We start from the raw sequence: 25,108 nt of genomic DNA on the forward strand, positions 1-25,108 counted from the left end.
CCTGTTGTAACTAAGCTTGTAAGTTTACTAAGGTACCTGCATGCCTTTCAAGCGTCTAACTTGAGCGGTTTAGATTCTGTATAACCTGTCGCAGCGTAAGCGCACACAAAAATGTGCCAGTGATTTAAAAAAAATGTAAGAAAAATGCTTAAAATATTTACATATCTCACAAAAAAAAAACAAAGTACAATAAGTAATCTTTATTAGTAGCTAATCTGATATCTTTCGGTTCTCTATACGTTCGCAATTTTTCTTGTGACGACTCATGCCTAATACCTATAACAATTTTTTAGGTAACTATGCAAAACCTAACCCGAAAGTGACGAAAGAACCGGGTTTTGAATTTTCTTGACCCGGTTCTTAAGCTGTCGAAAAAACCCGGGTTTTCCCGGTTCTTTCGGTTCCGGGACTACCCGGGTACAAACCCTAGTAGGTACACTTTATCAAGACTCACACTATAATAATAGGGTAATCTAAAATCAGTAATCAGTTTTTCGATAATTATCTTGTATAGTTTAGACATAATCGAGTGCGATCACTTAACGTTTCCACCCTGTATAGTTCAATCAATAGTTAGGTTAGTAGGATGATTGAAAACTGAACGACAAGGGAAAATAGTATTTTTAAATGCTAGCAGACTCAAAGTTAGGCGCGGTAGTGGCGCATGTCTATCTATTGACGATATACAGGGTGTTTCAAAAAAACCCCTAATAACTGAAGGGTGTTTAATAAACGTCTATAAAGAGTCCCTTGTTAATTTCTTACAATCATAGCGACATATTCTAATTTCGGGTAAATTAATGTAAAATAAAAATATCGATTATAAAAATTCCCATCACTAATTTGGGTTCATTGTCCTACCAGGAGTGACCAGGGGTGACCAGGAGCAACTTTCTATGTTCACGCCCCCGGCCACGCCTCATAAAACATTCTGTGCGCCTAGTATTTACTAGGTATTATTTAATACCTACGGAGAAAAAAATTACACGCACGTCGTTAACAAAACAACAAGCATTCAAAATTATGGTTCACGGATGATGATGACGTGACCGTCATCCCATCACCCGTCATCACCCGTGACGACACGGACGGGCGTCCACTAGAACCCGATCGATGAAGAGCCCGTAAAATGGAGACGTGTCACCATATCAAGGAAACACTGATACGACGGAAGCCGTCGCTGGTCAGCCGCCGGTCTACCTTCGATAAACTGTTCCCGATAAAGTTCACGGGCTTGAACTAAATTTCCATCAGCTCGACCCACACACAACATCATCTCATAATATTCGAAATTAGAAAACATTGCTATTGTAGCAAAACAACACAAAACACAAAGCTTTCGAAAGTAGTTAAACGATAGGAAAACACACCGATCACGCACGAAGCATATGAACGACTAAATCAAAGAAGAGCCGACGGCCGGTGTCGCGATCTTTCGGCGCTTCCGCACAGTGGAAAGTGGTACGAACGGGATCGTGCCACATGCCAAATTTTTGCAACTTCTTATTATGACAATGCAATATTTCGAATGATTTTAGTATGCTAATTTTTATTTCCCAGGTAAAGGAATGTCGCAATGTCGTTTATGTACCTACTTTGTCTACCAAGTTGCGTCTCATTTTAAAATAGAAGAAATGTTATTGAATTCTCAGATTTATTTTCATATCAACATTCTAAAACGTCCCTTAATAATTTTCACTTTTGCAAAAGCAGCCTAAGACTGATTTACACGTACTAAGTAGTTAAAGTAGGTAACTAAATTTTAACTTAATTTTAAGTCTATGTCCAAATGACTCATAATTAGTATGAAACTGCTTGTCAAAAGGTGTCAAGTGACAAGCCCCACCCACCAACATACCCGAAAAAATATTGTAAAATTTAGTTACCTTGTTAACATAACAATCCTAAACGTGTTTACACGGGAACATTAATTGCATCTCTGTAAATAAACAGTCCTCTTAACTTACTGCAACATCAGAAACATGACTGTTCTACAAATAATGTAAAACCAGAATCAGCTATCTTTTTAAATCTATGATCTGCATTCCGAAAACAGATGAGTATGCAATTCAAATAGTTGTGCTTTTTTGTGCTATTTTTGATTTATTTTGTTTGACAAAGAGATAATTAATAAATTTAACAAAACATTGAGTGACTGTGTTCAAACACGCAAAGTAAATTATAGGCTCGGCGAGTTAAGGAACAAAGGTCACCTTCTCATTGACTGAGCCTCAATGTTTAGGCGTTCTGATATCAGTGTCAATAACGCGCATTTACTTAGTATTTCTCCCATACCTTTATTCAGCCGCCTTGTTTAGTTTAAGCATATTAAAGTAATATCATCCCGTGATTATGTTCTAGCATTACCTTTGTAATAAGTTTACGTTTACAGCAAGAGTTTGCTGAGTTAGAATTACATACACAATCTTAAGAGTATTTGTACCACCAAAAGTTTAACATACAAAAGGCATGTTTAAAATTATTTGTGAATAAAAAAATATTGTTGGTCCGGAATAAGTACGCAATGCATATTTCGGCCCATTGTGTACCAGGCGCCACCAGGCGCGCAGCGCTGCGCACGAGTTAGCCGTTAGATGGGGCGGGGGGTGGTGTTCCCGAGCGTCTGCCCACTAATGAGGTTGCCAACATTTTCTTTGGGTATTATTTTAATTTTTCATTGATTTTTAAGATTTTAAGTTTAAAAGTACGAGGCGATTTTGAAATTTATTAAAGAAAGGTTTATGAGTAAATAAAAACATATTTTTTAAATGAATAGTTAAACATTTGGCCGCGATCTCACCTGATGGTAAGTTAGTATTACCATTGACTAGGTATTTATGTGTTTTGAAATAATGATTATGGATGTGAGTAGTTAATGTTTTTTGATTTTTCTGTTACGACAAATTTTATCGAATGGAGGGAAAAACTTACACGGAGTTGTACGATACGATGCTACAGTATGACGTCATGTTCTTCATACCAACTTAAAATTTCACTTTTGGGATAATTGAAAAATGTAATAAGGCGCCCCACTCGCCCCCGCGAACGCGCGGGTTTAAAAGGTGCCAACCGTTACTATGCAAATGTGCAAACTCAAAACAAGCCACCAAAAAAAATTCTAAGTAAAAATGTTTACAATCACTGTCTATTAGGGTTTCGTAAAAGAAACTGAAAACCCAAAATGCTTAAGCTCAAGCACTGATGTTTCCCTAGTACTTTTGCTTCCGCGTTGGCCTTTCTTTGAGCGCTTGCCTTACTAAATAAAATGTTTGTCAAAATGTACGTTTTTTGTTGTTGTTGTTGTTATTGTTGTTATTATTATTATTTTAGAATTGTTTTAAATTCTCAGCATTTTAAATAGGAGCCATTTTGCAAGGATTTTGAAAATATGATGTGAACGCCTCTGTATCCAATGACTACTCAACAAATTGTTAAAATAAAAAAATGAAATAAAACTAAGGCCTCATTTACGGAGAAACCGGGCATCGTACGTTGTGCGACGTACTGAGTTCAAACATTGGCATTGTGTGTACATGAGTGCTTTTACGGAAAAGCGATTTAAGACGCGTATTCTTGAAATGGAACGTTATTTGCAGCCGAATCCTGCGGATGGCTTCGATGCGTCTCACACGGCGTTTATTGTTGCGGGATTCACCGCGGGAAGAGATGCTGGCACCACCACTTCACCCGTCTCGCATCAATATTTTTTGTGTTTATGCGTGCGATAATAAGTACCGCATCACGCGCTGCGGCTCCGTAATTATGAGGCCTTATTGGTGCTTATGGTGAACTTACAAACTGGTAACCAGTAAAATGCTTATTTTTATACGGAACACAATTCAATCTTACTCCTGGTGGTACCAGGAAAGGTACTAGGAGTAAGCTAAAGATGGGCGGAAATGCAATTTCAAAGATTAAATAATAACAGAATTCGACTGAAGGTACGGTAACGTAACCTACCTGGAATTTCACGGATTTTTTTATTTTTTTTCTGTTGTCTAAGAATGTTTGAAAACTATCATTAGTAGTGATGTTACTATCGGAAAAAGTTATTTACTTACGATTTTTTTTCCATCAAGTGGCCTGATTTCGATAGATGAAGTTTTCACAAAATTTTTCAAATGTACGTACACATGTAAAGTGTTAGTGAGTACCTATTTAAAATGTTTATTTAACGAACAAACATGCTTTTAACACATCGATAAAGGAAGTAGGCAAAAAATGCGGCTAATTGACATTCTGAAAAATACAAAGTCTATGATTTGCGTTCGATGAACCCCGCTGCAGCTGATCAAAGGGAGGGAATTCATATCGATATTTTTGGAAACTTTCGATGTACGTTATTTCCAAAACCGTTCAAGATATGACAATAGGAACAACGGCTTCTATTTCAGATTGTTTCAGTTTCTGTGCCCTTTCAGGCTTTAGGGGGTATTTTGAAACACCCTGTATACCTCAACCTTGACTGGATTTAGAATGTAAAATAGCAATTAAATATCAGTTACTACGCCTCACGTCACGGCCAAATCCGCAAGCTAATTACTTTTGTGGTGAAATGAGTAGGCCCGCCCCGATTTACTTTGGTAGAACATCCTTTGTTTAAATCTCGTGACAATGCATAGAGCTGATCTGATGATGGAACTGGAAAGTGGCCATAGGAACTCCGCAATAAAACGACACAAGCCTATTTTTGTAATTCAATTCTTTAAGGTGACCGACCAGGTTCTGATGATGGAGTTGAAAGGTGGAAATAAGTACTGATGCAAAGAATACGAATATTCGTATTCGCCGAATAGTAAACATTTACCGAATATTCGTATTCGGTGAACAAGTCGAGCGCGAAGCATACACAGCCGTACCACCCTTTACTGGAACCATTTCGCCGCATTTTCAGGCCCCTATTTGAGAACCTCAGGATAAGTCCAGAACGCAGAAATTTTAGTCATCCACTAAGCTATAATCACATACTTAAAATCCAAAATTTCAAGTCTGTAGGTCTTTTAGTTCCGAAGTTAAGCGTAAGCAAAGTTTCGCATTCTACGTTATAACTTATACCTGCATGTCAAATATCAGCCCGATCCGTCCAGTGGTTTGGCCTGTGCGTTGATAGATCAATATGTCAGTCAGTAAATCAGTCAGTCACCTTTGAATTACATATATATATTTAGATTAAAGGAAAACTCTGGATAAGACCAATAAGACTAGCTAGACTGGCTTTTATAATATACAGGGTGGAAACGATAAGTGATCTCACTCAATTATTTCTAAACTATACAAGATATCGAAAAACTAGTTACTGATCCTGAAAGTGTTTCACGAGCTCTTTTAAACGGCACCAATAATAGGTTACAGAATAAACTGGAACTATCCGAAAATTCAATGTCAAGTCCCGATGGAGCTGCTTGTTTATTTCTAAAAAGTTAAAAGATGTTGTGATTAGATTATTGTCTTTTAAAGAAGACCGCGTAAAAACGTTAATAAAGTAAAGTTATGAGTACAATGGCTGTTTTAATGCTATCCTACCTACATTACTACTAAAATAAAATAATACTCACATAATAATTTTATACTAAAAAAAGAAAGCACCAAGACCAATCTAGTCGCGCTATCAGGGTTGCTAAGTGAACGACAGTGGTACCTTAATTTAATTTCTACTCTTTTATGTCGCACTGTACTTACAGCCACACATTTTGAACGTTTATGATATGATTAATTAATATAATTTGATTTGGCATAATGAGTTTGGAATGTTTCTTGCATAATATTATTTTGCCATGATGCCCATAAATCCCATAATATAATATTGTTTTGATTTAGTGTCAAATAGTTTTCTGGGTATTTTATTAGTAAACCATTTTTTGTGATTTTTGTGAAGCTTAAAATTTTGACCGTACTATTACTATGCTTGTATATTCTTGAATGTGCAATGTTTGTAAAAACTAATTTAGATTTATATTCTTTTAAAACTCGAGAGCGTCATAAGCACAGGTTATGTATATGTACAGTAGCCAGCAAGACAGCTATGCTTCAGGGAAGGTATGGATAATTTTTGTATTATTATTCCATTTTCTTCCCAAACTTTGATTTTTTGACGAATTTCAATATTTAATTACTACATGTGATATATCATTGGAAAGAAGAGATGTTTTTAAGATCATTAGCAATCTATTATCACCTTTTTTTTTAAATCGAATTCTAAGTTGAATTTTTTATCGTGGTTTGTACTTTTGTTAAACTTTGGCAGCTCGTAACGAGCTATCCAATCATTATCTGGATCTGAAAGGACATCATCCACGTTTCATATATTTTTGGTCCAAAATCGAAAATGCCGGCCAACAAAAAAAAGTGCTGTATTCTGACAGAATACGTCTGCCTTAGCATTTGTTACTATGGCACCAAAGCTGTAGCACCACTGTGCGTCGAGTATTTGAGATCTAAAAGTCATCGACTATTCATACATTTTTTGTTCAAAATCAAAAGTGTCGGCCAATAAAAAAAAAGTGCTGTATTCTGACAGAATACGTCCGCCTTAGCATTTTTTACTATGGCACCAAAGCTGTAGCACCACTGTGCTTCGAGTATTTGAGATCTGAAATTCATCGACGATTCATACATTTTTTGTTCAAAATCAAAAGTGTCGGCCAATAAAAAAAAAGTGCTGTATTCTGACAGAATACGTCTGCCTTAGCATTTTTTACTATGGCACCAAAGCTGTAGCACCACTGTGCTTCGAGTATTTGAGATCTGAAATTCATCGACGATTCATACATTTTTTGTTCAAAATCAAAAGTGTCGGCCAATAAAAAAAAAGTGCTGTAGTCTGACAGAATACGTCCGCCTTAGCATTTGTTACTATGGCACCAAAGCTGTAGCACCACTGTGCGTCGAGTATTTGAGATCTGAAATTCATCGACGATTCATACATTTTTTGTTCAAAATCAAAAGTGTCGGCCAATAAAAAAAAAGTGCTGTATTCTGACAGAATACGTCCGCCTTAGCATTTGTTACTATGACACCAAAGCTGTAGCACCACTGTGCGTCGTAGTATTTGAGATCAAAGTCATCCACGTTTCATATATTTTTAGAACTCAAATACTACGATGCACAGTGGTGCTACAGCTTTGGTGCCATAGCCTCGTAAGCCCGGATGTGCCTCAGAAGGAACTGAAACTTTGTAGTCAGTAACGCCGAGACATTTTCGGAGGTGACTTCGAAGTATCGCCGGATGTGCCATCAGAGGAACTAAAACTTTAGCGATAAATTTAAGTTCAAAAATTCGCGCCTATCGAAAGAAAAGAGTGATAGTCTATGGCTTAAAGTATTCAAAATCAGGTATCCGAACTTATTAATATAAAAAAAACAAAATGTCACTGTCAAATTATCATTTTTCTTTGACAAGGTGGTTCGTCCAAGAAGACATGATGTGCGATTAATTTTTTTTCTTCACATTAACGTAGTTTAATTGCAAAACTGACCAGTATAATTTAAGTTAAAATACTGCTAAACAAGCAAAAAAATTATTTTTCCCAATTTGAAGTAGTTTTGTAAGATTTTTTTTAGTTTAAAAATAAAAGTTCTTTGCAAGGAACATTCGGTCTTGATGGTGAAAGTTTTATTTTTGTATATTTTTTCTATTGAGATGGGATTGAGTATTGGACTTTTAAAATTATGATATGATTGAGAATATTTACCATGAGAACGTTCTGATTTTTAGTTTAGTAAATATTATAATTAACATGAATATTAACTTTACTTCTTGTACATTTTAACCTATCATTAGTGTATGTTATAAAACCGATAGTACTTTTAAAAGTACTAATTATGAAACATTAAATAAAATTAAAACCGTTGTTCCTTTTCAGTTACATTTATTAATATCGTTATTGTATCTTTATGTAGTATTAATTTATTAAGAAGGTTACATTTATGTTTTACTTTAAAGTATAAAACACAATTTATTTACTTTTCCTTTTTAAAGTCTGTAATACCGAATGTTCTTTTAAGAGAAAACATTTTTTTATTATTTTTCACCTAAAATAAGCTCTATGCACTATTATATAGGGCCCCTGAAAATATGAATGCAAAAGAAAATCTCTAACATAGAAATTTTTTTACTCGAAGTGCTCGGCGTTTACTACTTCAAATTATTCGTTCTTCTGAAAGCACATTCGGCGATACTTAGAAGTCGACACAATTTACTCTTCGGTCTTACGAGGATAGTAATAAATGCTAAGGCGGACGTATTCTGTCAGAATACAGCACTTTTATTTTTTGGCCGGCACTTTTGATTTTGGACCAAAATGGATGATGTCCTTTATTTTATTTGATTAAAGACATACTCGATATTAATATCAAATAAAAAAATTAGTTGAAAACACGAAAGAAAAAAAATTTAAGCACTTTTCAGGTCAAATTTTGGAAAAAATTAAATAAAAATATAAATTAAAAAAAAAGTAGCTCGCTTAGGGTCAAATGGGCGAACTTGTATTCTTAAAATGACCTCACCTATACACCCACGAAGGTCTAAACCACTGAACGGATCGGGCTGAAAAGCATGCAGGTAGTTATGACTTTATGACGTAGGCATCCGTTAAGAAAGGATTTTACAAAACTCCACCCCTAAGGGGGTAAAACGGGATCCACACGTACGAAGTCGCGGGCGGTCGCTAGTAGATAGATACAACTTGAAAAAAAAAAATTGTAACTTTTTAGAGGCAAGTAGAGAGTCAGATATATATCAACTAATCCAATACAACACCATATGGAACAATTTGCTGCACGCGAGCCTTACGTGCGAGCGATCTAGGCCGCAGCGGGCCCGGCAGCATGTGGCGCAACGCCTGCGTCAGCCTCTCACGTGAAGGCCGTTGCGATTGCCTCCGCATATTTTACTTCTGCTTTCACAAGCAAAGTTTACAACATTTAGCAAATTACACGAACACCGACAGACAAAATTTGTATAAATCAGATCTACTTTGTTGCTTAGCTTTTTAGATATCTAAATCATAACATTACTACATATTTCCGTGTTCTGACCGATAAACACCCATATACACAATAACTTAACTTAGAATCACCATTCCTTTTAGCGTTCTGTACCTCAAAAGGAAAAAACGGAACCCTTCTAGGATCACTTTGTTGTCCGTCCGTCCGTCTGTCAATACCCTTTTTTTCAGGAACGCATGGAGGTATCAAGCTAAAATTAATTTAATATCTAATAATTAGCTCTACTGTCCCTTGGAGCTGTGAAAAAAATAAAACTTCTATCTAAGCCAACGCAATCTATACTAATATTATAAATGCGAAAGTAACTCTGTCTGTCTTGCTTTCACGCCTAAACCACTGAACCGATTTTGATGAAAGGATGGTGCCAGGTTCTGGACCAAGTGCTGCCCAGAATCAACCCATAGTGCATTTTGTTCCTCAGGCCAATACTAATGTGTAAACCGAAGCGCACTGAAATCTATCCCTGGAGTTAAGAGAAAAAAAGAGTTTTGTTTTGAATTATTTACATACAAAATATCATCGATGTATACGTACTACGCATAAGATTTCGCGATTTTGGCTTTAAATAACCCTCGCTATGTTGAACTTAACCATACTGCATCCGTACACCTTACTTTAGTGCGACTTAGACATTCTTTATATGCGATCTAGTGCTGTTGCAGTAGTTTGGTTAGTTGACAGAAATCATTATTTCCAAAATGAAGCAAGAAGTTTTAGTTCTCTATCCTTGCGAAAAATCAATTTATTGGTGTATTACAATTACAATCGATAATTGAAGTTATTGTAAGCTAAAACTTCTTGCTTCATTTTGGAAATAATGATTTCTGTCAATTAACCAAACTACTTCAACAGCGATAGATCGCTTATGAAGAATGTCTAAGTCGCACTAAAGTAAGGTGTACGGATGCAGTATGGTTAAATTCAACATAGCGAGGGTTATTTAAAGCCAAAATCGCGAAATCTTATGCGTAGTACGTATACATCGATGATATTTTGTATGTAAATAATTCAAAACAAAACTCTTTTTTTCTCTTAACTCCAGGGATAGATTTCAGTGCGCTTCGGTTTACACATTAGTATTGGCCTGAGGAACAAAATGCACTATAGGTTGATTCTGGGCAGCACTTGGTCCAACTTCCATACATAGATTGGCACTGTCCTTTGGCATAGAGATATTTTTATCCCGGTTTTTGAAACAGGGACGCGCGCGATATAGTTTTTCTGTGACAGACAAAATACCACGCGGGCGAAGCCGCGGGCGGAAAGCTAGTTAAAAGATACAGCCGTTTATGCCGCAGATTTCCGCAAATTTTCGACACTCGCAAGGGAATCAAAAACTACAGGGTAGGTACTTCCCGTGAACACAGAATCTTTAAATTTTTAGTTACATCTATACTTATAATAAATCTGTAGAGAGGTCAATTCTGTACATGAAATATATTTTCAAAATAACTATCAGGGGGTGATTAGTTATCGATACTGATGCCAAAAATGCAATCAGTAAAATTTTTGTCTGTCTGTCTGTCTGTCCGTCTGTATGTTCCTTATAGAAACAAAAACTACTCGACGGATTTTAACGAAACTTGGTACAATTATTCTTCATACTCCTGGGCAGGTTATAGTATACTTAGGAATTCCCACGGGAACAGGAATTAGCGGGAAAATCCTTTTGTATGAAAAATCTAAACCGCTTAAGTTAGACGCTTGAAATTTGGCATGTAGGTGTAGGTACCTTAGTAAACTTAAAGCTTAGTTACAAGAAGGAATTTCCGAAATTCTCACGGGAACGGGAATTGCGGGAAAATACTTTTGTAAGAAAAATCTAAATCTCTTAAGTTAGACGCTTGAAATTTGGCATGCAGGTACCTTAGTAAACTTAAAGCTTAGTTACAACAGGATATTGCAAAATTCCCACGGAAACGGGAGTTAGCGGGAAAAAATATTTGTATGAAAAAATCTAAACCGCGTAAGATAGATGAAGGGGGTAAAACGGGATCCAAGCGTACGAAGTCGCGGGCGGCCGCTAGTCATTGTAATAAAATTATTTTCAATAATTTTAAACTTAATACCCCTTTCCTCTAGGACGGTATCGGACGGACATCTTGCCTTGTGAGTGTACGAGTACCTACTTACTAAGTGACACCGGACGTGAGAATCATATGACTATTATTGCCCTACTACCAGATACCAATCCCTAATAGTCAAAGAGCTAGGACTCTAGGAGGTAGGTCCTCGGACTTAGTGCCCGTTCAAGTCGTTCGTTCGTTACTAACGGAGCGCGATTATGTCGGAACATTAACGGGCAGTAGGTTTCTCGGACTATTATTGTATTACATAGCTCTCTCTTGAATGCTAACAATTATTAGAATCGATATTAGTACGGCATAGATAAGTTATGTAGGTCACTTGCGACGCCTGCCGGCCGACCATAAACTGCCTTGTCGTTTACATGAGAATTTTATAGTGATCGTCTTGCTTGGGTGAGAACTGAGAACGTTCGGCAAGTTTATGTTTTGTTTGACACGAGGCGAGGTCATGCCATGATGTTAGCAATAGATGCATTCGGGTATTTATTACGCAAGTCCTTATTTGTTTGGACTAAAAAAAACACATGTTAATAGATTCAGGTCCGTATTATGAAACATTTAATATGATGGACCACAAACAAACACAAAAATAGAAATCTTTTCACTTAGTAGGTATAACAGGCAAGAAATTAGGTGAATTTTTTTTCACTACCCCTTTAATACATATTATTATGGGGATCTAATGAAAAGGCTTGAGTAATAAATTTACTTTTTGAGAATTGAAAAAAAGACAAAAAGTAATTAATAACTATTTATTTAATTCAACGGTTTTATCTTGTATACAGTGTGAGTCACGTTAAAGTGTACATATGATAATAGATGAAACTAGACCTATTTTTATCGACAAAAAAGAGGTCAAAAAATTTTTGTTTTTTTTTATAGATTTTTTTTCTTCCAATTAGTTAGTTACTTATTGTAAAGAAAATAGAATAATACAAAGTAATAAAAACCACCTGTTATAGGGGCATTTTTTGGAGAAATTTATCAAATAACCAAAAAAACACGAATTTAAAAGCAGATTTTTTTCAAAAAGTATCATTTTTTATTATTTTTTGGCCTTTTTTGTGTATTTTATGTATTTTTTTAGTATCGCCTGTTATTTAGCATTATTACTGTTTTTATTTTATCAGGATATACAGCTTAGTTTAAAAGTTATAACGTTTTCTTTACAATAAGTAATTGAAAGAAAAAAAAATATATAAAAGGTTTTTAAAAATCTCAGATATTTTTTTACCTTTTTTTGTCGATAAAAATAGGTATAGTTTCACATTTTTTCTTATGTGAACTTTATCAAGACTCACACTTAGGGGTTGCATGTCCCGGTACTGAGGAGTGTTACTGAATTACCGGTACCAGGTCTAAGCCAGTACCGGGAAAACCGGGAAATTCGGGAATTTCGGTACCCACGTGAATGGTTATTAAAACAAATTACCTTATTTGTACGTAATTTTAATAAAAATGTGAATAGGTTAACAAAAATATTAAACTTTTGCTGTTCAGTTCAATTGGTCAGTAATAATAAATCAGTCAAAACAGTTACACAACACAACAAAACTAGTTATAAATGCCCATTAAAAATCATAACCGCCATATTCATAAAAAGCATCAATCGTTTAATCAACCTATTTTAGTTAAAATATGTTTTCTCACTTTCTATCAATGTCAAATACTGGCAGCGACAAGTTAGGGACAAAACATAAATTAACTAAATTAGGTTTATAAAAAAACACGCTATTATAAAAAATAATAAGTAGTACCTAAGTACAATCAGATAAAACAATCAGTCTTAAAAGGATAGTAATGAATTAGGAACATTATTAATATTTTTTCATTTGTTGATAGTGTGTAGGTACGTAAAAAGATGATGGTATTTAGTCAAAAAAATGTTATTCAAAAATCAATTATTGAAGTCCCGAAAGTACCGAAAGTCTCGGGAATTGCATCGTCAGTACCGGAACTAGATAAAGGATTAGATTATCGGGATTTCCCGGGAGCAAACCCTACTCACACTGTATAATATCATGTTATTCTTTTCAATTATCTACTTGTAATTGGGTAAAGCCAAACGGAGATAATCAAATTAATATACAGTGTGAGTCACGTTAAAGTGTACATATAAAAATAGATGAAACTAGACCTATTTTTATCGACAAAAAAGAGGTCGAAAAATTTTTGAGATTTTTTTTAATTTTTTTTCTTCCAATTTCTTATTGTAAAGAAAACGTAATAACTTTTAAACTAAGCGGTATATCCTGATAAAATAAAAACAGTAATAATGCTAAATAACAGGCGATACTAAAAAAATACATAAAATACACAAAAAAGGCCAACAAATAATAAAAAATGATACTTTTGAAAAAAAAAATTGCTTTTAAATTCGTGTTTTTTTGGTTATTTGATAAATTTCTCCAAAAAATGCTCCTATAACCGGTGGTTTTTATTACTTTGTATTATTCTCTATCGTATTACCTTCGTATAACCAAAAATCGCATGTCTCTATCCCTATCACAACGTTTGCAATGATCGTTTGAACTAAGCCTCTCCGGGCGCGTCATTCAACGCTTCGTTAACAACGAAACTGAAAATGGCTCTAGATTTGTAATTTTGATAAAGACAAGTTAGATTTCAAATAAAAACAAAAGATTTCGAAGAAAAATAAGCATTTTAGTTAAAAATTAAAATTGTCTCTACCTGTACCGGAGAATAATGTTGTGGTAGGCCTTTGTTCAAACGATCATAGCAAATGTTGTGATAGGGATAGAGACATACAATTTTTGGTTTTACAAAGATAATACGATAGAGAATAATACAAAGCAATAAAAACCACCTGTTATAGGGGCATTTTTTGGAGAAATTTATCAAATAACCAAAAAAACACGAATTTTAAAGCAGATTTTTTTCAAAAAGTATCATTTTTTATTATTTGTTGGCATTTTTTGTGTATTTTATGTATTTTTTTAGTATCGCCTATTATTTAGCATTATTACTGTTTTTATTTTATCAGGATATACGGCTTAGTTTAAAAGTTATTACGTTTTCTTTACAATAAGTAATTGGAAGAAAAAAAAATCTATAAAAAATTAAAAAAAAATCTCAAAAATTTTTTGACCTCTTTTTTATCGATAAAAATAGGTCTAGTTTCATCTATTTTCATATGTACACTTTAACGTGACTCACACTGTATACGGTTCGGTTTCTGCAAAGCAAAGGCAGGCTTGCTCAAAGTGCATCGCGATCAAGGTCCGTAAAAAGAAAAGTCCAAACAGCCGGCTTTTTGATTCGCAGTAAAAGTATTAATGCGTAAAAATGAACATAAAAGATAGGATCAAGACAACTTACTTCAACTTAGTGTTCATATACATAATATGCAGTCAGAACAGAAGCATCAAATACAACCCTACAGCAATATAAAACCGACTTCAAAAAACCTACACTAAAACGTAGAAAAATAATTACTAATTACCTACTTATTTATTAGGACGAATTATTAATATTTATGTAGGTATACCATGATTGATACTTCTGGAGTCGGTGCCAAGATTATGAAACATGTAAAGTTTGCCTGCACCGACTCCAAAAGTATCAATCATGGTATACCTACATAAATATTAATAATTCGTCCTAATAAATAAGTAGGTAATTAGTAATTATTTTTCTACGTTTTAGTGTAGGTTTTTTGAAGTCGGTTTTATTTTTTTTTATAAAATTTTACTTATTTCTTGCTTTTTAGTTAACTAATTATTACCTTGATGTTACCACTGAAGGTAGGCAGTACACTGAGACCAAAAAAAATTGGTTCATAATCGGCGGAGATATTGCGTATAAAAAAGTTCATCCCCAATTTTCCACCCTTGGGGGTGAAATATTTTCTTCAAATTCGCATGAAACCACCCTTTTGATAATACCTATTCAACAAAAAAATAATCGTTCAAATTGGTTTATAATCGGCGGAGATATTGCGTATAAAAAAGTTCATCCCCAATTTTCCACCCTTGGGGGTTGTTTTTTTATTGTTAAATTTAAATGGGACCACCCTTGAGGTATTACCTATACGCCGAAAAAAGATTTGTTCAAATCGGTTCATAATTGGCGGAGTTATCGCGTAACAAACATAGAAAAAAAAAAAAAAAAAAAAAAAACATACGGGTCGAATTGAGAACCTCCTCCTTTTTTGAAGTCGGTTGAAAAGAACTAGTCATTGATGCCTCTGACTGCATCAGGAGGGTTTCTTTTTCTATCTTTTCTGATAATTTTTACTTTAGTTGGGATTTTGTTTTTTCAATAGTACCTCTTTCAATTTTTTTTAGTTAAATAACATTTTTTTAAAAGAAAAAAACGTTCTTTTAAACATTATAATGGCGCCTAAAATCGACTTTTTTTTTTAAATTTTGATATACTTGGCGAATCTAACGACACCTCTCACGCTGAAATCGATCAAGCTGTTTTGGCTGTACTGCTGTAGAGCGTGCCAAAGAAATATATGTAGGTTCATACACTCGAAAAATATAACCCTCCTTCGGGCGCAGTCGGGTAAAAATTAACAAATTTTCAACTATAAAAATAATTCAATCATCCATGTGACATGTGATAGCGAAAATTTCAAAACTCACACATTTGCACGTAACTTCGCAGTGATTCACGTTAGGGTATGAAATCGAGCCCCAGTCTAGAACTTACCTGAAATAAAAGAAATGAGAAAACTTAAAGTCGAATAATTGATAAAATTATTTAAAACTAGCTTTTGCCCGCGGCTTCACCCGCGTGAAATTTAGTTTGTCACAGATCGTCATAAATTATAGCCTATATGTTATTCTGGGTTATAAACAATAATACTGTAAAGTTTCATCAAAATCCGTTCAGTAGTTTTTGCGTGAAAGAGTAACAAATAAAAAGCATCCAGACATCCATACAAACTTTCGCATTTATAATATTAGTAGGATATAATTATACAGGGTGTTTGGCGGAAGGTTACACAAACTTCGTAGGTTTATAGGTAAGGTCATTTTAAGAATACAAGTTTGCCCATTTGACCCTAAGTGAGCTAATTTTTTGTTAATTGATATTTTTGTTTTTGTTTACTTTTTTTTTCCAAAATTTGACGTAAAAACTGCTTACATTTTTTTTTCGCGTGTTTTCAACCGCTTTTATTATTTGATATTAATATCGAATATGTCTTTAGTCAAATAAAATAAATTTCAGATCCAGATAATGATTGGATAGCTAGTTACGAGCCGCCAAAGTTTAACAAAAGTACAAACCACGATAAAAAATTCAACTTAGAATTCGATTTAAAAAAAAAATTAATGGTGATAATGGATTGCCAATGATCTTAAAAATATCTCTAGCTTCTCTGCTTTCCTATGATATATCACATGTAGTAATTAGATATTGAAATTCGTCAAAAATTCAAAGTTTAGGGAAGAAAATGGAATAGCCAAATGGCAAAAAACGGAACCATAAGGGTTCGATTTCATAATGTGCAATTTATGAAAACATAAATTGCACATTATGCTGACTCCTTGTAAAGAGAAATACACATTATGTAGAGCGAGCCACGGCGAACGACTAGTAATTCGCGAGCCGAATTGTCAATGACCTGTGCGGGATCGTTACCGTAGTTGTGATTGAGCTGCGTTTACACTTTCACTTCGGAATGTTCTTAGAACTAGACACGGTCACGTTGATTAATTTACGGATTTTTAGTTCAGAGGTTATCACGGGAAAAGGGGGCTTAAATTTTTTGTACGCTGGTTTTATTTCCATCTGAATCCATACTACCATAACAGTATTGCTATTGATTGGTTCTAGGATCACATACCATAGAAACGTGCCTAAACATTTTAACAATAAACACGTGGGTAAAGTATCGGAAGTTCAAACTTAAACACATAGTTAAAGCTCATCTACACTAATATTATAAAGAGGAAAACTTTGTTTGTTTGTTTGGTTGTAATGAATAGGCTCAAAGACTACTGGACCGTTTTTTAAAAATTCTTTCACCATTCGAAAGGTACATTATCTACGAGTAACATAGGCTAAATTTTATTTTGTAAAAAAAATAGGGTTCCGTAAAATATGTAGATAATGTAGTCAAAGCGCGCGAAGCCGCGGGCGGAAAGCTAGTTAGAAATAAAGTCAATTAAATATTAGATACTCAACGGTAAATTTTATTAATTCATTAACCTAGTCAGCAAGTTCAGTAAATCAAGAATTTATTATGCTTGTGTGTGAATAAGTGACGGTAGGCATATGTTTATGGTTTGTTTTTTTTTCTATGTGCCAAATAAATTATCATTTCTTTCTTTCAAATGCAGCAGCGTACCACCGCGGCACCGCAACGTAGCGCGCGGCCGCGTATCAAGGCCGGGGTGCGTCCCGTTACACACAACTGTACCCGGCCGTGCACCGACCACGACACCGCGGCTACATCACACGACATCTTCATCAGTATAGCAAACCTAGGCCAGGTAGTGCCTAGGTTATCCGACAGGCCCGCCGAGTTGACGAGACCTTCGCAGGTGAGAAGTTAGCCGCCCGCGTGAACAGACCACGCGGACGTTGCCCAGGGTGCACCAAGAGGAGGTCCCTCACTCACCATCGCACGAACGAATGTCCAACTAGGACAATAACTCGCGGCTCAGTTTCTTTGGGCTCTGGTGGAATCGTCGGGTTTTAGTGGGTAGGCCCCGCCTTTAGTGGGTAGGCGGGGAGAGTCCCACATAACCCACTGGCCGTCCCCATTGACCAGTATGCGCAAAGCATTTCCCGACGTAAAAAAAGGTAGTCCCTAGGTAGGTAATGCGCAATGTTGAGGAAAAAAGTAAACGATAAACGTTATTCACTATAGTTTGTTACACATTGAGTTACACACCATACCTACATACTTATTAATGTAAATGAGAAACAGTTTGGTTTCACCAAAGGTAAAAGCAGGGTTTGAAAGGATAATTATCATTATAATTATCTTGATAATAATAGATGGATAATTATAGGTTGATAATAACAAAAAAATGCGCTCATGAAAGTGAACTGTATTCGAAGTTTTCGAACGTGTATTATCGCACTTGCGTCTAGTGGTGAACGTTATTTAACATAGATAGTTCATCGAGCTCGCATCCAGGCACGAGACCTTCATCAGATCGTCGGTCCACCTAATGGGAGGCCTGCCCACGCTACGTCTTCCGGCTCGTGGTCGCCACTCAAGGACTTTCCTGCCCCAGCGGCCATCAGCTCTACGAGCTATCTGCCCCGCCCACTGCCACTTTATTTTAGAGATTCTGCGGGATATGTCAGTCACTCTGGTTCTCCTACGAATCTCCTCATTTCTGATTCGATCACGTAGGGAAACTCCGAGTATAGCACGCTCCATCGCCCTTTGGTGGCCCATAGTAAACGACCACGTCTCAGCTCCGTATACCATCACTGGCAACACACACTGGTTAAACACTCTTGTCTTGAGGCACTGCGGTATTTCGGACGTGAGAATATCGCGAAGCTTCCCGAACGCTGCCCAGCCGAGTTGGATTCGACGATTGACTTCTTTCTCAAAGTTGGACCTACCTAACTGGACTGTTTGTCCCAGGTATATATAATTGTCTACAACTTCGAGTGTAGTGTCTCCAACCTTCAGAGGAGTGGGTACAACGCGGGTATTTGACATGATGATGTCTTGTCCATGTTCATTTTAAGACCCACTTGTTGAGAGGCTCTACTGAGGCCATCGAGCATTGTGCTTAGATCCTCCACGGTCTCAGCCATGAGACTACGATATCGTCCGCGAAACGAAGGTGGGTGATATACTCGCCGTTAATATTTATGCCGAATCCACTCCAGTCCAGAAGCTTGAAAACATCTTCCAGGGCGGTGGTGAACAGTTTCGGAGATATGACATCTCCCGGTCTCACCCCTCGCTGCAACTGGATAGGTTTCGAGTTCTGATCCTGGAGGCGGACCGACATTATGGCGTTTTCGTACAAGCCCTTCAGCGCTTCGATGTATCTATAGTCAATTTGGCACCGTTGGAGAGACTGTAGCACTGCGGTCTCGGTCGAGTCGAAGGCTTTTTCATAGTCCACAAACGCCAGACAAAGTGGCTGATTATACTCCTCAGTATTCTGTATAATCTGCCGTAGCGTATGTATGTGGTCTATGGTACCTACTAAAGCCTTTCCGGAAACCGGTTTGCTCGGCAGGCTGGAAGTCGTCAAGCCTGCGTGCGAGACGATTCGTGATGATGACTCTCGAAAACACCTTGTAGACATGGCTCAGAAGTGAGATGGGTCTATAATTTTTCAACAAGGTTTTGTCGCCTTTTTTGAAGAAGAGTATCACCGCGCTAATATTATATGACAATAAGTAAATACCACGGGTTTTTTCATAAAAAATATTTTATGCAAAAGAGGCGATTTCGCTAGTTTTCGTCCAAAAAAAACAGTTTTCGTAAGTGCAAAAAGAGTGCAGTTGAATTATTAAGTTAAAACCAATTCTACAATACAGTAACTGTGGATTGTGGTATTGTGGCATTTAAAAGTTAATTTTGTTAGCTTTCAAATGATATCAAAAAGATTCAAATAAATTTCTTACCTAAAGGAAATTATTGCAATAGGACAAATGGACGAAAAGTAATCTAAAGGAATAGCTAATTTTAATTGTCGTCCACCCCAGTGCTTGTTCATGGAGGCATCAGGTGAGATACAGGCCAAGAGGTTCCTCGTTGTGGATAAAAAAAACAACAATAGGTATGTAAAGCTGTTTTTAGTTTTCGTCCACATCTTTTTAACAGTTTAAGTGGACGTAAACTAAAATGTTCAATGTAATAGCAAAAAAGATCATATTGGAACAAAAACATTGTATTTTGTAGGTCCGTTGAAGTAAAATGATTAATACAAATATTAACTAGGTGTCAGACTGTCAGTGTTTCCGTCCACGTGGACGAAAACCAAAATCTTGCAAAATTGTTATGCTAGTAGTAGTCCACTTAATTTATGTAAGATTTCTATACAAAAACTTTAATAAACCCTTAAAATAGTGTTTATTATGATAATAATTTGGCCAGTTAGTGCCAAAAACATTACGTAAAGTAGCTAAAACAGTAACATACCATGAAAGTTCCCTACCGGCACGTTTTTTTCTAAGGGTTCGGACAAACCAACGCGATCACAGCGCGATCAGCCGGCGTGCAGCGATGGCGACCAGACCTAAATGCATTGATCGCCATCGCTGCACGCCGGTTGATCGCGCTGTGATCGCGTTGGTTTGTCCGAACCTTAACTTGACGACGTTTTCCATTCACCTGTGTGCAGCAGCAACATCCGTAGATTTGTTTGGAGTCATTACTTGTCAAATTACATTTTTATGCAGGCAGAACTGTTACTTAGATATTAAAGATTGTAACAAGTCCAACTTACACGGAAAGTTAGGTTTGTATTCTAATTTTACGTATTTGTTTGTGGCAAGTCGGTCAAATGGACGAAAACAAGAGCTGGACGGAAAACCGGCGCAATGACCCTATCAGACGTCATTTGACACATCTTTTTTACCCGAATGCGGCAGAAGGAGAGTTATGTTTTTCGAGTTTATGTAATGTGTATTCTTATATTTTCAATAATTTTAAACTTATTACCCCTTTCCTCGTGAACGCGTAGATTTTAAATTGAAAATCACATTTTAAGCTGAAACAAAATCAAACAACCCTTCTAAACACGTTTGTAGTCATCGTGCTTTATCACTGTGGCTGTGTTGTGGTTGACGACCACAAACAATACAACTGAAATAATCGAGGTCAAAACATCAGGGATCGTGAGATGCGTTCCGGAAACCGTCTTGTGGTTAACGCGCACATTTAGACCGTGTCGTTGTTAGCATCACCGTTACTTATTGAATCATCCACATTGCATGCTGCCACCCGCCGTGGTGGCGACTTCGCAAAATATTATGTGCAACTATGAACACTCAACACATTCACCCTGATAGATTAAGTCACACTTAATAACAGAATCCAAAGGATTGTAAACTCACGCAACGAGACCTCCTAAAAAAGCAACTGGTCCTCCACCGATAAGTCTTATTTTTCTGTGGCACGAATCAAAGAGCGAAAGCCGTGCGTGTGGCGGTGGTGGCAGGCCCACCATGCCGCCCGAGGCAGGCGTCCGCAGCATGGCGTCACATGCCCGCGGCGCGGAGGCCGGGGCTGCGCTCCTCGCGGCCACGCTGCAGCTGCACTACCCAGGAGCGAGCGCGACGCGTCGGTAGACGGCTGTGAGCGATCTCGCTCCGCGGACCATCGCAAACTGTGTCGCTCGGGCTGCGGTCTGCGCGGAACTGACGCGACACGCGATGACGGCCGGCGCCGACCGCCACTGCTGAGAACCGACCGACAGAAAACAACGGCCCCCGCCCCTCCTCGGAGACCGCCTCATCCACTCCCACTCCGTCGATATACGTGACTTTGAGCCTATGACTGTCCTTCAAGTACACAGTTTTATCAAATAAGTGTATGTTTAGAGAAAGGTATAGTTTGTTTTTAATTATTGTATTATTTACTAGATTTTTCCCAAGGCTTTGCTCGCGTGAAATTCAGTTTGCCACAGATTCGTCTATCTATGTTTCCGGCGACTGGGACCGCAATTAACTAGGACCCAATCGCCGGATCCGTAAAAATATTTAATAGGCCACTATTTCCTGTACTCAGGGTATCATGGACGGAGTTCCATACTCCAGGAGTTCGGCATCACGCAGCGTTTGTCAGCCGTAGTACAGTCGCACATACTGCAATAGGTACTTTGGACATGTCTCAAGGCGGGATGACAGCTCCATAAAGCGACTTGTCGGAACCCGACCGCCTGGCTGGTCACCAATGCGCTGTCCAAGTAAAATCGGCAATGGGAAACCGCGTATCTGACTGCACCAGGCAGTCTGCCAACAGGGATAGATGGCGGGAGATCGTGCGGAGAGCTGTATCCGGGTCTACAACGACTACAACCGACGAGAACGCCTCAACGTGACGACGACCGATCTGCCAATACCGAAACGACTAAGAAGAAGAAATCCGGTTCGCTTCAATAGATCACCGTCACAAGGTCAACATTCAGTCCAGTACTATTATAATATGGACAGGGGCATGTGTGCGCCCGTGTGGTGGCAGGAGGCAGGGCAGGCGGGCCCGAACAGCTGATCCGCAGACCAGGCGCGAGGGTGGCCACCCTCCCGCCTCCAGCGACTGTCGCAGTCAAGTATCAAGGCAATTACTTCACTTATTATTTATTATCTATCACGGGACTTCTTTGATATCTGATAAATAAATAAACTTCCTCCAAAGTTTGTTTATTTAGTTAAGTATTATTTAAATGCAAGGCGAATGGTAGTAGTCTAACTAAGGCCCAGAACACACGGTGAAACGCAATAGCAACGAAACACGAAACTGCAACTTCTAGTTATTTTTGAGTTGCATCACAGTTTCTGCCATAGATTCCGTTAAAAGACCACACATGACGCGACCAGTTTGAAATGAAATTGTTTTTATCTTTTTAGTTCATTTTTACACGCAGTTGGGTTTTTTGCTTATTCAATAATTTTAAATTTACCTTTATTAAATTACATCGTCCAGGAGGTTTCCTTGACGCTTACAACATTTGATCAACATACATCAAAATCTTGATGAAACCTATTTTCCATTTTTTGCCGAATGTTCAGTTTCAGTTGCTGCATGGTTGTTGGATTATAAAAGTTCTAGCTTTTGCCCGCGACTTCAACCGGGTGAAATTTAGTTTGTAACAGATCGTCATAAATTATAGCCTATATGTTATTCTAGGTTATAAACATTAATACATACTGTAAAGTTTCGTCAATATACATAATACAGGGTGTTTCGCGGAAGGTTAGACAAACTTCGTGGGTGTATAGGTAAGGTCATTTTAAGAATACAAGTTCGCTCATTTGACCCTAAGTGAGCTACTTTTTTTTATTGATATTTTTGTTTTTTAAAATTTTTTTCGGAAATTTATCCTGAAAACTGCTTCAATTTTTTTTTTCTTGCGTGTTTTCAACCGATTTTTTTATTTGATATTAATATCGAATTTGTCTTTAGTCAAATAAAATAAATTTCAGATCCAGATAATGATTGGATAGCTAGTCACGAGCCGCCAAAGTTTAACAAAAGTAAAAACCACGATAAAAAATTCAATTTAGAATTCGATTTAAAAAATAAGGAATTATGATAATGAATTGCTTTAATAATCTTCAAAACATCTCTAGTTTCTCTTCTCTCCAATAATATATCACACATAGTAGTTAGATATTGAAATTTGTCAAAAATTCAAATACACACTTCAAATTATAATATGAAGTGTGCGAATTGCGAATCTTGCAGCTTTGAAATAATAAAGCTTTTCAGCTTGCCAGCACTCTCAAAAATTAATCATGCTTTCAATGCACCGAACCAATTCAGCAGGGGTGAAATCTCATTGCCACCAAGAAACCCTAATTTCTAGTGTCCGACCGAATGTTCGGTTTCGGTTTCGTTTTCGGTTGAGTTTCGGTAAAAACACGAGTTTCAGTTCAGTTTCGTTTTCGGCGGCAAACTTGCCGAAACTACGACCGAAACCGAATGTGCATTCGGGAGTTTCCGCACTGTTATCGGTCATGTTCGGTGCGTTGAATGAGTGAATAATTTATTTATTTATTTCTCTTACAACATTTAGGAAAAACATTTCGTATAATATATCTGTTAAACTATAGATTAGCATTGTGAGAGCTGGTGCCTATTGTAGATTTTAAGAAAATCTGTATTACAGATTTTGATGATGATGATTATGAATCCGATCAGAGCCAATGTCGTGATTCGCTCGCTTGTTTGTTTGCTGTTAGTTTTGTTTTGTTGTGGTGGCGAGTTTTCGAGTGATTTATTTTAAACTAGCTTTCCGCCCGCGGCTTCGCCCGCGTGGAATTTTGTCTGTCACAGAAAAACTTTATCGCGCGCGTCCCTGTTTCAAAAACCGGGATAAAAACTATCCTATGTTCTTTCCCGGGACTCAAACTATCTCTATGCCAAATTTCATCAAAATCGGTTGCGAGGTTTAAGCGGGAAAGCGTAACAGACAGACAGACAGACAGACAGACAGAGTTACTTTCGCATTTATAATATTAGTTGGGATTTGGTAAGTTTTATCTCGTTTTATGTCGTTATAACATAAGAGCGGGTAGTAAACATAAAAAAAAATATTCAATATGACTGATAAAAGTATAATCAAGTTTAATCTAACCTATAAATTTTTTTTTGGTTCGCAAATGCCATATGTAAACAAACATTAGTTAGGTAGTTAGTAATGACTATAATGCATTTCATGGTGATAATATTATGGATTCAGAGTTTCAAAGTTCATTTTAGTATTTATCACCAAGGTGTCCAAGTGGCAAGTACCTACACCTAGATACTAACTTACGTACTACCAATTTTGTTTTGAGAAAAGACCCGACCAAGGGACGGGTTATGTAGATGTCCTGAATATTGCGAGTAATTAAAAAAATCTAGACTATAAATCCTTCTTTTTCTTTTTTAATACATAATTTGACACCTTTTAGAGTAAAAAGGCGCTTTATAAGTTCAATTTTAATGCAATTTAAAGAGAAAACAATAAAGACTGCCTGATTATAATAACGTTTTCTTTATTTTTCCCTCAAAATATGAGCCTTGTAAGGAAGTTTCGGTTTCGGCCGAAATAGACACCGTTGCCGAAATTCGTTTTCGGTTTCGGTTTCGGTCGTAAAACTAGTTTCGGTCGGACACTACTAATTTCATTCCAGCAGACTTCTTTTTGTGGGGTTACCTATGAGCAGAGTACCTATACTCTATTAATCCAAAAACTCTGCAGCATTTATCTATCCTGAATCCATTTCGAGGCTGTAACGAAAGTTTTCCAAAATTTTGATGTATGTTGATCGAATGTTGTAAACTTCAAGGGAATCACATGTGCGATCAAATTTAAAAAAGAAAGTAAATTTAAAAATAAATTGCATTA

General features: G+C 36.7%; 1 protein-coding gene across 4 annotated transcripts in view; it reads right to left on the reverse strand.

Annotated features, from left to right (window-relative positions):
- The window catches only part of LOC135073023 (MOB kinase activator-like 2), a 60,886-nt gene that overhangs the window by 21,098 nt on the left and 14,680 nt on the right, over positions 1–25,108 (reverse strand). The window contains exon 1 of one of the 4 annotated variants that reach the window (XM_063967017.1): positions 21,111–21,341. The exons of the other annotated variants lie outside the window; for them this stretch is intronic. Coding sequence (XP_063823087.1) covers positions 21,111–21,250 — 140 coding nt within the window. The 5' untranslated portion in view covers positions 21,251–21,341. Of the gene's footprint in view, positions 1–21,110; positions 21,342–25,108 lie in introns of those variants that run through there. 4 annotated transcript variants of the gene reach the window in all.

This window comes from Ostrinia nubilalis, chromosome 7, assembly GCF_963855985.1.
Source record: "Ostrinia nubilalis chromosome 7, ilOstNubi1.1, whole genome shotgun sequence".
NCBI lineage: Eukaryota > Metazoa > Arthropoda > Insecta > Lepidoptera > Crambidae > Ostrinia > Ostrinia nubilalis.